At 41.3% G+C, this 15172-nt stretch overlaps 1 protein-coding gene across 1 annotated transcript in view; it reads left to right on the forward strand.

Annotated features, from left to right (window-relative positions):
• Positions 1-8846: 8846 nt before the first annotated feature.
• The window catches only part of LOC140940714 (uncharacterized), a gene marked incomplete at its 5' end in the record, with an annotated part of 32304 nt that continues 25978 nt past the window's right edge, over positions 8847-15172 (forward strand). The window contains 3 exons of the mRNA XM_073389681.1: positions 8847-8973; positions 10693-10809; positions 13262-13269. Coding sequence (XP_073245782.1) covers positions 8847-8973; positions 10693-10809; positions 13262-13269 — 252 coding nt within the window. The remainder of the gene's footprint in view (positions 8974-10692; positions 10810-13261; positions 13270-15172) is intronic.

A 15172-nucleotide genomic window follows, 5' to 3' on the forward strand; every position in this document is an offset into this window, starting at 1 on the left:
ACCAGTAAAACGGCAGCTGCCAAGTTGGTGTTCTAAACCAATCCTCTGGTAGTTGAATCTTTTTCTAAAAACGATCATTTGTTCCAATAAATTTGCATAGCAGCTGACCACGTGACTGAAAACTTAACTGTATTGGTAATCATACGGAACACAAGTTCAATTTGGAATTCATTTGCACGAGTGTAAATCAAGATACCATTAAAAAAAAAGCGACTCAACCATCTTTTCAAGATACCATTGTTAACGTTTCAAGAATAAGTTGTAAAAATGAGTCAGAAAAGATTAAATTCTTACCAGTTAACAATGGGCCCCGATTAAGGGCCTTTATTGTTGCAATGAATGATGATTATGTGTTTTATACAGGGCTAACATCTGCTGAGGCAAATGGCTATATACATATACGTCTCCAGAGACCATTTCAAACACACGCGAACTAGCCTCTAATCGAGGCTTATGTAAATCAGTACAGCTTATGGAAAAAGAAAACTGATACAACTGGTGATTCCTTGATTCTAACTCTAGTTCCATTTCATTAGTTGGAATGAGTGGTCTTTCAACTCTTTCACTGCCAGAGTGTTTGATGGAGTTTTGTAAGGTGACTCTAACTTTTGAGTATCGGTAACCTATGATGTGACCATTCAAATGAAAGCTCTCTGCCTGTACTTACACATGGTGTTATTTGTTTGTCAAACTTTTAGAAAATAAAATTTGGAAATTCGGTCGAAATTTGCCTTTGGCCACATTTGGCAGCGAAAGTGGCAACATCTTCATTTAACAGATAATTCATCACAAAGTTTGCATGTTTTTTTAAAAAAACTCATACCACCCTAAGCTCTTAAAATAACAGTCACTCGCCATGATACATATAATTGTTTTAGCGACAAATTTAGAAACAAACAAGAAATGTCAAAGAAAGGAAACACTACAAATAGATAACAAAACAAAAGACAGCAATATAGAGTAAATAATAAACTGAAATAAATACAAGAGAACATGATTGTAGTGCCAACAGAGTTCCATGGACCTGAAATTGAATCCTATTCAATAAGCATTGAAGAAATCGACTAATGATCCAAACAGCTATGGGTAGAAGCTTCTGGAAGTAAACAGGCCTAAGCTTGAATTCGACTGAACCTTAGTTACCATGACGGACGCGGAAAAGTTATTGAACCAAAGACAAACACTGTTTAATGAGCTGTTGTATTGGAACGTATCAAAAATGCATTCATTCTTCAGTGGTGAATGCGGAAATTGGTGAAAGGACTACTCCGTTCTTACAAGAAATCACAGGAGTCATTCACCTCATGGTACGCTCTTTTTCTTAAGTTCAGAAAATCGTTTCAGTTTCAGGTCTCTTAACAGACTTAGCATACATATTAGAGTACCAAAAAATAAGATACATTAATTTCAAAACATACCTTAATGCAATGAGCTTTGAAGCGGGAAGACTTTTTCTCTATTCATTCACTGCTTGTAAATCTCTCATAATTAAGAATTGTCTTCCGTTATACCGTTTCGACAGATATCAAGGTGCCTCTACATATACTTAAATAGGAACTGTCTTTTAAAATTTTTCATGCGGGCGGTTATACATTATACATACACAAGAGCCATAATATGGCAGTAACACAGAGATATAGAAAGCATATTTTAAGTGAACCAATATTTCGTATAAGACTTTATACACTGTTAATACAGCCGTTTTAACTGTGATATTCTGCATTGTCTTTATTTGACTGGCGATGCCTACTGCGGGAGTTCTGATTTGCAGTCCATAAAATTTGCAAAGTGGTTACAAAAGAATTATGTTGCAATTCAAATTCGAGTAGTTCTATTTTAATTTTATCTTTCATATTAACGAAAAGAAAAAAAATATATTTAAAACGACGGTATTAGAGCGAAAAGTGGTAATACTCTTTGTCCAACTACTGAAAAATTCGTAAATTGAAGTTGTGACCAAGAGGCTAGCACAAGTAACCCATATCGACCCTCATTTTCATATACCTTGATTTAATACAGAAAAATCCTTATATCACACCGAAAAAAGTTCTCTTCAACGCTCTCTTTCAACAATCTGAGAAGATTAAACTAGCTAATCTACTCAGTGCATTTATTTTTATCTATATTTGAAAAAAAAATTCTTAATCCTTTCCTAGAGCCAATTATTGCTTAAACTTTTCCATTTCAATTTGGTTAAGCAAGTCTGTGAATAAAATTCCCGGGGCCCCGGAATAAAATTAAGAAAACGTCGGTTGTCATTTCAGATGCTACATTTGTTCTTAATGTATTTTTCGATGTGAAATTTGTGATAACTAAGAAAGATTCAATTTTTGCAATAGTAAATGGAATGTAAGTGTTAAATACAACTTCACGTGGAATGTGAGTATGCTTTTTGACTGTGTGATGTGATGCCCTTAAGCTCTCTAATGACATCTGGACAGGATTTGGAACCGTGCTATGACATTGGTACCATAGAAAAGAGTTACGATAAGAAACAAAATACTAGAATACTCTTTTAAGTCATCGATTCCTGATTTCTGGCATTTTTAATGACACAATACACTGATCCACAATCATGGTGTAGTAGTTAAGTCATCATCGTACAATTTGCATTGTGTTATCCGGTTGGCTTGCCTAGTTAAATAGGAAATAATCATGATAACACTCAAAATAAACAACACAAAGAGCAGAATGGTTAAAAAGTTATTTTAAGGAAAACTGCTCTCTTGTGCTTGCTCATTAAATTCACTCCGCATTAATATTGAGTTGCCGGTTCCTATACCGCAATTGTTCGTTAATTGCCATTACGAAATCAAATTTATTTAGTGAAGAGGAACGAATAACATTGATCAACTTTGTTTTGCTCCTATTTTCTCTATTGAAATTAATAAAGTAAAGAAAGGAACTACCTTGCAGTAGGCGTTTCTTAGGAAGACACTTCACCAAAAACAAAACGAGGGTATGTACGTCGGATATATGGGTAAATACGTAGTACCACACATGCATGAAATAATAAACATACCGGTATCATAACTCATTTTACATAATAGAGTAGGAGGATGAAACATCAAATTGATATCATTTTTTGTTATTCAAAACATAATAATGATATTAAAAAATATGAACAATTCGTCGTCGCTAGGATTGTATTTGGAGAAACTAACCACAGTTGTTGACTAACCTGACATTTAATTTTCCCTTAAGTTGTGAACGAATGAGCCACTTACATTGCGGTCATAGCAGGCGTTTTATGTCACAGCGGAAAACTCAAGCAGACACACTGTACTTCTATTTGATAGACAGGTTATAAAAGCGCAGACAGAGGTTATACTGACCAACTTACAAAAAGTTCGTTTTAACCTTTTGTTTTGTGGAACATAAGGAACATTTTTTATATTGGCGTTAAACTCCGGGCACGTCTATCAGACTGTATTTCTAAACGTACTGTTGCGATTGAATAGGTTAAAATTTCCAGTCAGGTTTGCTTCAAATGATGGCTGAAATTGTCGGTGCCAAAAGAATTTTAGTCTTTAATTTGCGGAAAACACGTAACCAAAATTTCTTTAGTTTAGGCGAACTGAAGACTCCACCCGACTCCTTTTTATTGCACAAACTTTGAGCGGAGGCTCGGCACAATGCCCGAGAAGCCAATGCATCAGCCGCGTACGTTGTTATTTTTATCTTCCGCACTATTTGCTCTGCGTCCGTGAAAAAAGGAGGCTGATCGAGGACTTAATCAAGTATAGCCGCACTTCACTGAGCCAAAGTCACTAGTGTGACGCAGAAAGAGCAGAGCCCATAGTCAACATCGGTACAATTCGGACCATTGTTTACAAGGATACAGCGTGGCCGTAGTTAGAGCGCTGAACTTGCCATTTGGAGGCCCCGAGTTCAAGTCCTGCCCTGACCGCTAGCTGGATTTGTTCACGGTAGTCCTGAGTTCTAATCCTTGGCCACCCTTGTAAATAGCCAGCTGGGTTTCCTCCGGCCAGTTGGGATTCTTAACCCTGATAAGTTTGATTTGACTTATTTCTTTCAGGCATTTGCTCGGCCCCACTAGGATTAGTGCTATAAATACCGCCGAGGGTAAATAACGGAATTATTATTATTATTATTATTATTATTATTATTATTATAATAAATGAAAGTGACGTTAATTTAATACACAAGTTACATTGCAGTGACTGCCATACGAAAAAGAAACCTTTACTATGGAGAAATAAGTCTCAGGCTGATTTACATTGTATTTTAGGGATTGTTTGTTTGCAAATTTTCATGCAGATTATTTTTTCTGAGCGATTTAAGTGTCGAGGAGACGTTTTTGTTTAACTAGTTCATTTATTTCTTGTATCCTACCTACTGTTATTATTCACTTATTAATAACAACCCTTTGTTTTATTTTAAACCTGCAGATATCATTAACCCAAAGAGATAAACGCTGAAAAACAAGAAAACAACGTTCTTAAACAAGATTACTATAGCCTTTCTTAAAACATGGCTAGCAAGATGTATATTTATGGTTTTTTAACCGCTGCAAGTATCGTTCTTTTTTTAACAAGTAAGTAAATGTAGTTTTCTTGTACACTATAGGTCTATTACTTCTTAGAAGATATACCCCAAAACAAGCACATACTTTCTGAAGGCCTGATGGATAAAAAAGTAATCGATAATAGATTCTGGATTTTGAGACGCTTAAAGTAATCAAAACAGCTTATCGAGCAAAGCTCAAAGGTTGATAGCTTACCCCGTTTTGTCCACAGATAGTCCAGACACGTCTTTAACCCTGGAACATCTGGTGTGGTCACCTCAGGCATCATCCCCATGAAAAAAATTAAACGTGTCTAAAAAATAGAAGGAAACCAAAAGATGAGTCCGATGTCCTGATGGCACCAATTTTCATAAACCTCTCATTGTTAAGGCATTACAAGACCTGATTTATAGTAATAAAAACATGCCTCTAGTTATAAGCGGGACAACCAGAGCAGTGATTGAGTGACAACAACGCATTCACGTTTATTCCAAAAAGGCGCAGGAAGTCTACTCACGTAGTTTTACGTTAGATATCCCCGTATCTGGAAGACACTGTCACAGAACTTTCGTCATAAAAGCTTTGCTTGAGTACCTACAAAAATAAGTTAGTGTTAATTCTTAAAAAATATAGACGACAAGATAGACTAAAATGGTCTTGGCACTTACCTTTTGTTCGACAGCGCCCTCAAGACATTACATTATCCAATTCGCTGCTTCCTAATTTCCTATTTATTAAAAGCTTTACTTGATTTTTATAGCTGGGAGGACTACTGTAAGAGGCCACGTCCTGTATTGACGTCCACCAATTTTGCTCTATTGTATTCCAACTTAACAGTATTTAAAACAAGACATACAAAAAACAACAATGCGTTGAACTTGGATATTTGCATGAAATACACTCTGCATGTTTAAATTAAGGTTAATAAAAGTTTGGCTTGAGGAAAAAAACAATGACCATACCACTCAAAACCTCAACAAAAAAATAACAAGTAGTTTCAAAATTGACAAACAACGAATCCTAAATAAAAAGATTCTTAGAATTATCGACACTAAAATAAAACATTCTATCCACTTGAAAATTCAATTTCATAATTTCAATTAAAGGTTCCTCAACATCCCAAAGTACTTCGCCCACTGTGTCGCCAAGTATCTCGGCCTCCACCTTTGACAGCATGTCAGCCAGCGCGTCCACCAGTGCCTCAGCGTCCACATCGCCTAGTGTGTCGTTAAGTGTCTGGGCCACCACCTCAACTAGCGAGTCAGCTAGCGTGTCGATCAGTGCCTCGGCCTCCACATCGCCTAGTGTGTCGCCAAGTGTCTCGGCCTCCACCTCAACTACCGAGTCAGCCCGCGTGTCGACCAGTGTCCCGGCGTCAACATCGCCAAGTGTGTCGCCAAGTGTCTCGGCTTCCACCTCACCTAGCGACTCAGCCAGCTTGTCGACCAGTACCTCGGCGTCCACATTGCCCAGTGTGTCGCAAAGTGTCTCGGCCTCCACCTCAACTAGCGAGTCAGCCAGCTTGTCGACCAGTACCTCGGCGTCCACATTGCCTAGTGTGTCACAAAGTGTCTCGGCCTCCACCTCACCTAGCGACTCAGCCAGCTTGTCGACCAGTACCTCGGCGTCCACATTGCCTAGTGTGTCACAAAGTGTCTCGGCCTCCACCTCAACTAGCGAGCCAGCTAGCGTGTCGACCAGTACCTCAGCGTCCACATCGCCTAGTGTGTCGCCAAGTATCTCGGCCTCCACCTCAACTAGCGAGTCAGCCAGCGTGTCGACCAGTGCCTCGGCCTTCACATCGCCTAGTGTGCCACAAAGTGTTTCGGCCTCAACCTCAACTAGCCACTCAGGCAGCGTGTCGACCAGTGGCTCGGCGTCAACATCGCCCGGTGTGTCACCAAGTGTGTCGGCCTCCACCTCAACTAGTGAGTCAGCAAGCGTGTTGACCAGTGCCTCGGCCTTCACATCGCCTAGTGTGTCGCGAAGTGTCTCGGCCTTAACCTCAACTAGCGAGTCAGCCAGCGTGTCGACCAGTGCCTTGGCGTCCACACCGCCCGGTGTGTCACCAAGTGTCTCGGCCTCCACCTCAACTAGCGAGCCAGCCAGCGTGTCGACCAGTGCCTCTGCGTCCACATCGCCTAGTGTCTCGGAAAGTGTCTCGGCCTCAAGCTCAACTAGCGAGTCAGCCAGCGTGTCGACCAATGCGTCGGCCTCCACATCCGCCAGTTTGTCGTCAAGTAGCTCGGCCTCTATCTCTGCTACTGTCTCAGCCAGCGTGTCGACCAGTGTGTCAGCGTCCACATCACCTAGTGTGTCGCCAAGTGTCTCGGCCTCAACCTCAACTAGCGAGTCAGCCAGCGTGTCGACCAGTGCCTCTGCGTCCACATCGCCTAGCGTGTCGCAAAGTGTCTCGGCCTCCACCTCAACTAGCGAGTCAGCCAGCGTGTCGTCCAGTGCCTTGGCGTCCACTTCGCCTAGTATGTCGCCAAGTGTCTCGGCCTCAACCTCAACTAGCGAGTCAGCCAGCGTGTCGACCGGTGCCTCTGCGTCCACATCGCCAAGTGTCTCGGCCTCCACCTCAACTAGCGACTCAGCCAGCCTGTCGTCCAGTGCCTTGGCGTCCACATCAGCTAGTGTGTCGCAAAGTTTCTCGGCCTCCACCTCAACTAGCGACTCAGCCAGCGTGTCGACCAGTGCCCCGACGTCTACATCACCCAGTGTGTCGCCAGTTGTCTCGGCCTCCACCTCAACTAGCGCGTCAGCAAGCGTTTCGACCAGTGCCTCAGCGTCCACATCGCCCACTGTGTCGCCAAGTGTCTCGGTCTCCACCTCAACTAGCGAGCCAGCCAGCGTGTCGACCAGTGCCTCGGCGTCTACTTCCCCTAGCGTGTCGCAAAGTGTCTCGGCCTCAACCTCCACTAGCAAGTCAGCCAGCGTTTCGACCAGTGTCTCAGCGTCCACATCGCCCAGTGTGTCGCCAAGTGTCTCAGCCTCCACCTCAACTAGCGAGTCAGCCAGCGTGTCGACCAGTGCCTCGGCGTCTACATCGCCTAGTGTGTCGGAAAGTGTCTCGGCCTCAACCTCAACTAGCGAGTCAGTCAGCGTGTCGACCAGTGCGTCGGCCTCCACATCCGCCAGTTTGTCGTTAAGTAGCTCGGCCTCTATCTCTGCTACTGTCTCAGCCAGCGTGTCGACCAGTGTGTCAGCGTCCACATCAGCTAGTGTGTCGCCAAGTGTCTCGGCCTCAACCTCAACTAGCGAGTCAGCCAGCGTGTCGACCAGTGCCTCTACGTCCACATCGCCTAGTTTGTCGCCAAGTGTCTCGGCCTCCACCTCAACTAGCGACTCAGCCAGCGTGTCGTCCAGTGCCTTGGCGTCCACTTTGCCTAGTGTGTCGCCAAGTGTCTCGGCCTCCACCTCAACTAGCGAGTCAGCCAGCGTTTCGACCAGTACATCAGCGTCCACATCGCCCAGTGTGTCGCCAAGGGTCTCGGCCTCCACCTCAACTAGCGAGTCAGCCAGCGTGTCGACCAGTGCCTCGGCGTCTACATCGCCTAGTGTGTCGGAAAGTGTCTCGGCCTCAACCTCAACTAGCGAGTCAGTCAGCGTGTCGACCAGTGCGTCGGCTTCCACATCCGCCAGTTTGTCGTCAAGTAGCTCGGCCTCTATCTCTGCTACTGTCTCAGCCAGCGTGTCGACCAGTGTGTCAGCGTCCACATCGCCTAGTGTGTCACCAAGTGTCTCGGCCTCAACCTCAACTAGCGAGTCAGCCAGCGAGTCGACCAATGCGTCGGCCTCCACATCCGCCAGTTTGTCGTCAAGTAGCTCGGCCTCTATCTCTGCTACTGTCTCAGCCAGCGTGTCGACCAGTGTGTCAGCGTCCACATCGCCTAGTGTGTCGCCAAGTGTCTCGGCCTCAACCTCAACTAGCGAGTCAGCCAGCGTGTCGACCAGTGCCACTGCGTCCACATCGCCTAGTGTGTCACCAAGTGTCTCGGCCTCAACCTCAACTAGCGAGTCATTCAGCGTGTCGACCAGTGCCTCAGAGTCCGCATCGCCCAGTGTGTCCCCAAGTGGCTCGGCCTCCGCCTCTTCTAGCCTGTCTGCCAGCGTGTCTGCCAATGTGTCGACTAGTGTCTTGGTCTCCTTATCATCCACTGTAGCGACCAGTGCCTCGGCGTCTATATCACGCAGTACTCTGCCAAGTGTCTCGGCGAGTGTATCGACCAGTGTTTTGGCCTCTGTTTCGATTAGTGAGTTTTGTTATTTTTTGAAAAAAATGTTTTGTTGTTTTTGCCTGTTTTGACGTATTTTTTGTTCATTTTCAGATATTAATGACTGTGCAAATGTCAGCTGTTCTAGCCAAGGAACATGTAGAGATTTACAGGGCGGCTTTCGGTGTGAATGTTTTCCCGATTACTATGGGGAACTGTGTGAGAACGGTGAGGGTGTTTTTATTTAACATATTGGAATCCGTATTTTTGAGCCATTACGAGAAAAGCTAATTGGCTCGAATTATCGGAATATGAAAAATACCCATTCGAGAAAGCAATATTCATTTTTAGTCTAAAATTTGTTTTGTTGCTGTAATTTTGTTTTAAATAGGAAATGGTGTCATTTAACTGTGCCAAAAGGTGTCTAGTGAGAGTGAGACAATCAACTTGACTATCTAAACATTTGATTTTCGGTATTCGTATCTTTCATTTAATGGAGTATGACACATTGTATTTCAAAGCGGAGTTCTCGGAGAGGAAGACATTTCTTGGGCGGGCTGTTCAAAGAGAGTCAAGATAACCTGGGGTTTGTGCGAAATTTGATTTCAATTTTGAAAGTTTAACCATCAGTTTAATTCTTTTTTCTTCAATTTGATGATGCATGCTCTAAAAAGAATGAGCAAATTATCCGTGGAATTGCTTTTGAATAGCAGAAGAATAAACCCAGATTAAAATTTAATCCTGGGTTAGTGTGAATGTCAGCCTTTGAACAAATGGGCCCAGGCGTTTCGGGGAAGTAGAAGGGTCTCTAAACGGGTTTGCTAATACACATACACACATACAGCTATTTCGAGAAAGGTTGTCGGAATAAGTGCACGCGACAATCCCTAAAGGTGTTGTGGGTTGTTTTGAGTTCTTTGTTCTTCAAAGAAATTTGAAAGAATGGCACGAGAGGCCATGGACGTGTGTTTGCGGATCCTAAAGGAAAGCAACAATAGAAGATTCAGCAGCTACAGTGTCAGGAACAGCGTATTGATCATATCCCATATTACCTTTCGGGATTGTCGCGTGCATATTTTTTCCGACAACCTTTCTCGAAATAGCTACACACATACACATATGTGTGCGGGCCTATATGCCGAATTTTGTATTATAAGAGGAATATCAGTTCTATTTGTGTAAAAAATCCTCAAGCACCTAACATTCTGTGATATTTTGATTGTTAGTATGGAAGAATGAGACATTGTCTGGTTGCGGCTTCTTCTTAGAACACAGAATGAAACTTATTACCGAGCCGGCCTTCACAAATAGAGTGAAAGGAGTTATTTTTTCATTAAATTCGTAACCTTCACTCGTGACCAATTTAATTTTACAGAATTTCCTCAGTAGTTTTTTGACTGTTCTGAGTTCACCGGCTTTCGAAAGCATTTTTCATATTATTATTATTGTCAAAATAGTGTAGCCATATTGGCTATTAACAACGATCCGCAAAACCAATGTAAAAGCTATAAATATAATTCGACTTATGAATTTATATAATTATTGTATAAACACCAATTAAATACCATTTGAGCTTTCGCGCGAAAACATGATATCTTCACATGTGAAAATACATGTTATCTTCTCACGTGAAATATCACCGTTGCTATGGCTACATAATAAATCGGGCCTTTCACAGCAAAAAACTATTGAAGTTGAAATGGTTTGGTAGTTCATTGGATTTTATATAATAAATAGAACATTACATGGCCGCTTGGAGAGAGCTTCTCGTGTTGAAAAAATATTTTACTCGTTCGCTGCGCTCACTCGCGAAATATTTTTCAACACTCGAAGAGAAATTTTGGATCTCCGCGCGACCACGTAATATTTTCTATTTATACGTTTTATTCCTCTCGATTTATAGGGAAAATGATAAGAGTTGATATCTTACTGTATTTCTTATTTCAGTAATTACTCAATGTCTTCCCGCAAATCCATGTGAGAACAACGGAACCTGTAGCCTTGTGGATAATACCTTCTCATGCAGCTGCTCACCAGACTATGAAGGAATCATCTGCCAAACAAGTAAATATTTTAATATCTTATCTTTCACTTTCAGAATCTTACCTTAAATTACTGATATAGGAAATTTCGATTAAAGATAGTGAGTAGAGGGGCGTAGGTAAAAACTTTCCACAGTTTTCAAAATCAACCATAACCCGTCTCCAAAGTCCTTTTCATGAGGGTGACTAGTTTACATTTCCCCTCTTTTCAGGCACCATGAACGGCTTGCGCGTGCGAAAAAATAGAGAAAACACCGCATTTTGTGTGAAAAACTGAAATGAAAGAGGACAAAGGGAAGTTATATAGGATATTAAATTACGCCTTTTTCCAGCTATCCCTTATTTAGCTTCTTCTTTATTTTTTTTTGTACGCACGTGCTTACTGCACTGGGCGCACTGGTAGCTACGTCCTTGTAGTAGCGAGCCTTTTTTTGGAAAAAAAAGGCAAAGCTTTTGGGGTTTAAGGAGGGGCATTTATATTTGCTGTTATAGTTACGAGGGCTGTACGTTAAACGAAGAAAATATAAAATGAAAACCTCGTGCGCAACAATTAAACTGGATAACTATTCAACTCTCGTAAACGACAGATTTAGAAGAGGAAGGTCGAAAACCCAATTTTGCCAGATGAATGTAACAAAAAAAACCATTAGTGTAAGTATAAGCACAAATTTCCGTGTTATGTGAGAAATAAGCACTATACCAATAATGAGACATTGCAATGGAAGTCAGGTTATTTAAAGAAAAAAAGCAAGAAAAGTAAAAACGATCCTGCTTTGGCTGTTTGATCTGATCCATTACTATCAGGGATCAATCTTAGCAGCTGGGCACAGAACCTTATATAAAAACAGTAACAGAATATAATATACAACACCTTATATATTCCACTGCACTAAAATTACCCTATTTTAGTTGCTGTGTCACTAAATAACGCAATTAAATTAAAATAGCTCATTACTAAAAGTCCTTCTTACGAACGCCTTTCTTTAACACTTAAAAATTATGTAAAAAGTTTTCGTTGTCTTTTGTGTATGAGTTATAGAAAGCGTTCCTAAGATAATTACCGAACACGTAAGAAAGCTTACAGAAGGCTTTTGTAAGATACTTACCTCTTGTGTAAGAAGGCTTACACAAGTCTTCTGTAAGGACTCTTTATACAAGGCTTGTGTAAGTATTTATCACAAGGCTTGTATAAAGAGTCCTTACAGAAGACTTAAAGCTGCTTACACAAGGCTTGTGTAAAACACTTACACAAGCCTTGTATAAAAGTCCTTACACAAGGCTTGTGTAAGAGTCCTTACAGAGGGCTTGTGTAAGGTTGCTTACACAAGGCTTGTGTAAGATACTTACAGAAGGCTTGTGTAAGGTTGCTTACACAAGGCATGTGTAAGGTTGCTTACACAAGGCTTGTGTAAGATACTTACAGAAGGCTTGCGTAAGGTTGCTTACACAAGCCTTGTGTAAGATACCTATAGAAGGCTTGTGTAAGGTTGCTTACACAAGGCTTGCGTAAGGTTGCTTACACAAGGCTTGTGTAAGATACTTATAGAAGGCTTGTGTAAGATGCTTACAAAACGCATAAGAAGGCTTACACAAGGCTTGTGTAAGATACTTACAGAACGCTAAGAAGGCTTACACAAGGCTTGTGTAAGGTACTTACAGAACGCTAAGAAGGCTTACACAAGGCTTGTGTAAGATGCTTACAGAACGCGAAGAAGGCTTACACAAGGCTTGTGTAAGATACTTACAGAACGCGAAGAAGGCTTACACAAGGCTTGTGTAAGATACTTACAGAACGCGTAAGAAGGCTTACAAAAGGATTGTGTAAGATACTTACAGAACGCGAAGAAGGCTTACACAAGGCTTGTGTAACATACTTACCGAACGCGTAAGAAAGCTTACACAAGGCTTACAGAAGGCGTTCGTAAGAAGTACTTTTAGTAATGAGCTATTTTAATTTAGTTGCGTTATTTAGTGACACAGCAACTAAAATAGGGTAATTTTGATGCAGTGGAATATATAAGGTCTGGTATATTATATTCTGTTACTGTTTTTATATAAGGTTCTGTGCCCAGCTGCTAAGATTGATCCGCTATCAGTGCTGCAGAGCTGAGAACAAGCGCGGATTCTGGTGATTTTGCACAGTGATCCCGACACTCCACCATTGTAACACTTTTATCCTGTGACTGATTTTGATTTAAACCTTTCATCTAAATATCATGTAAAATTTAATTGACCAGTGCAGAAGCAACCGGAATTGTTGGGTTTCGTTTGATCGTTTTGTCCTTGCATGGATGGTACACTGATTTTTCATACATAAAAGAAAACACCCATTGGAATGGTTGTACGTTTTTTATAAGTCATTCTTTTCATCTGTTAAAGGCGGGGCGAGTAGAAAATGGACATGGACATATCAAAACATCTGATTATCGCATACAATAATAAGTAATCCTGTTTTGTTTTGCATTTTCTTTTAGAGAAATCCGAGAAATCGTCGAGGATCATTATTGTGATAATAACTGTCCGAAACAGGAAATTTATCGACGATTACAGGAACCTTCGGTCACCAAAGACAAGAGTTGTGATTCAAGAATTAACTGCGGAATTAGTTCGTTTCTTTAAAGGACTATATGGTGACTTTTTTGAGGGAATAGTAATTATTAGTCTTTTCGAAGGAAGTGTTGGGGTTAACTTTGAATTATCACTTAAGCCATCATCGAACGTGACCAATACCACTGTTATAGAAGAACTCAAAAACGGCAATGGAACTCAAGCCTTGGGTTTTCTAGAGTTGGGCGAAATATCCGCAGTAGAACAAATCCAGCCGACTACACAAATGACGGTAATGACATCACCCGCTCCATCAGGTATATGTTTAGTATAAGAGTCCTTTGTGTAATATACTTACAGAAGACTTGTGTAAGACTACTTACACCAGGCTTCAGTGTAAGATACTTACAGAAGGCTTGTGTAAGACTACTTACACAAGGCTTGTGTAAGATACTTACACAAGGCTTGTGTAAGAGTCCTTACACAAGGCTTGTGCAAGATACTTACAGAAGGCTTGTGTAAGAGTCCTTACACCAGGCTTGTGTAAGATACTTATAACAGAAGGCTTGTGTAAGATACTTATAACAGAAGGCTTGTGTAAGACTACTTACACCAGGCTTGTGCAAGATACTTACAGAAGGCTTGTGTAAGAGTCCTTACACCAGGCTTGTGTAAGATACTTATAACAGAAGGCTTGTGTAAGACTACTTACACCAGGCTTGTGTAAGATACTTACAGAAGGCTTGTGTAAGAGTCCTTACACAAGGCTTGTGAAAGATACTAACAGAAGGCTTGTGTAAGACTCCTTACACAAGGCTTGTGTAAGATAATATAATTACAGAAGGCTTGTGTAAGAGTCCTTACAGAGAGCTTGTGTAAGAGTCTTAACGGCCGAAAAGTGGGCGGCCCGCTTGGCAGTCACTCCTTCTACTTCTTTATTTGGAAAGGTGAAGATTTTGTGCGCATGTCTGTAGACGCCGCGATATCGGCCGAAGTTCGCTACTTTCGCGGGATCAAGAAGATAACTGGGAGTATATTCGCAGAAATTTAACGCCTTGTTCACGTACACACTTTGCAACATTGGAAGTGTTTCTGTTTTACTACTGTTTAGCGCTGCCAGAGTACAAGCAAGCACATGCAATGTGGCAAGTCGTTGCCGTAAATTTTCATTTGGGCTTTATCACTGTAGTTTTTATACGGTAAGGAAAAACTCTCTTTGTATATGTTCAAAGCCAGTTCTATCTGTTTTTTTCCAACAAGTTGGATTAAACTTGGTCCTTCACTTTGCCCACAACGAGAATATATTACCTCAACGTGTATCTATGTCCTGAAAACAATTTAACGCCAGATACTTGCCAGTTACATTCGGTTGAAGGAAGCCCAGCAACCGCAGACCATCCAACTCGCTGGCTGACAAGGAGATGTAAACATTCTTTACCAAGCTTCTTTTATCCGCTGCCTTGGGAAACATTGGAAAGTTGGAAAGTTGTTCAAGACTTATCAGGCACACTGAAAACTAATAGCAACCGCCTGAAAGTTGTTATCTTTGCCTTTCTAGCAAAACGGACAATCTGTCTCATTTTGTTGTTGTGGCAACGGCAAGCAGTGTTAAAATAAATATGCGTATTTGTCTTGAGCATTGTTATAAACGATCAGGCTTTCAACGCAGCATTCCCAGATGGCGATTGTGTAATTGTGTTGCTTTCGTTTTGTTTTATGATTTGTCTTCTGAATGTCATTTGCATAAGTTGAAGGCATTAATAATTTAAAAATACAAAATGTGATGCTTTTTTTTAACAGTGATGTATAAAGTTCAGTACGGAACTAGTAGCTTAATC

The sequence above is a fragment of the Porites lutea genome, chromosome 6 (assembly GCF_958299795.1).
Source record: "Porites lutea chromosome 6, jaPorLute2.1, whole genome shotgun sequence".
Taxonomy (NCBI): Eukaryota; Metazoa; Cnidaria; class Anthozoa; order Scleractinia; family Poritidae; genus Porites; species Porites lutea.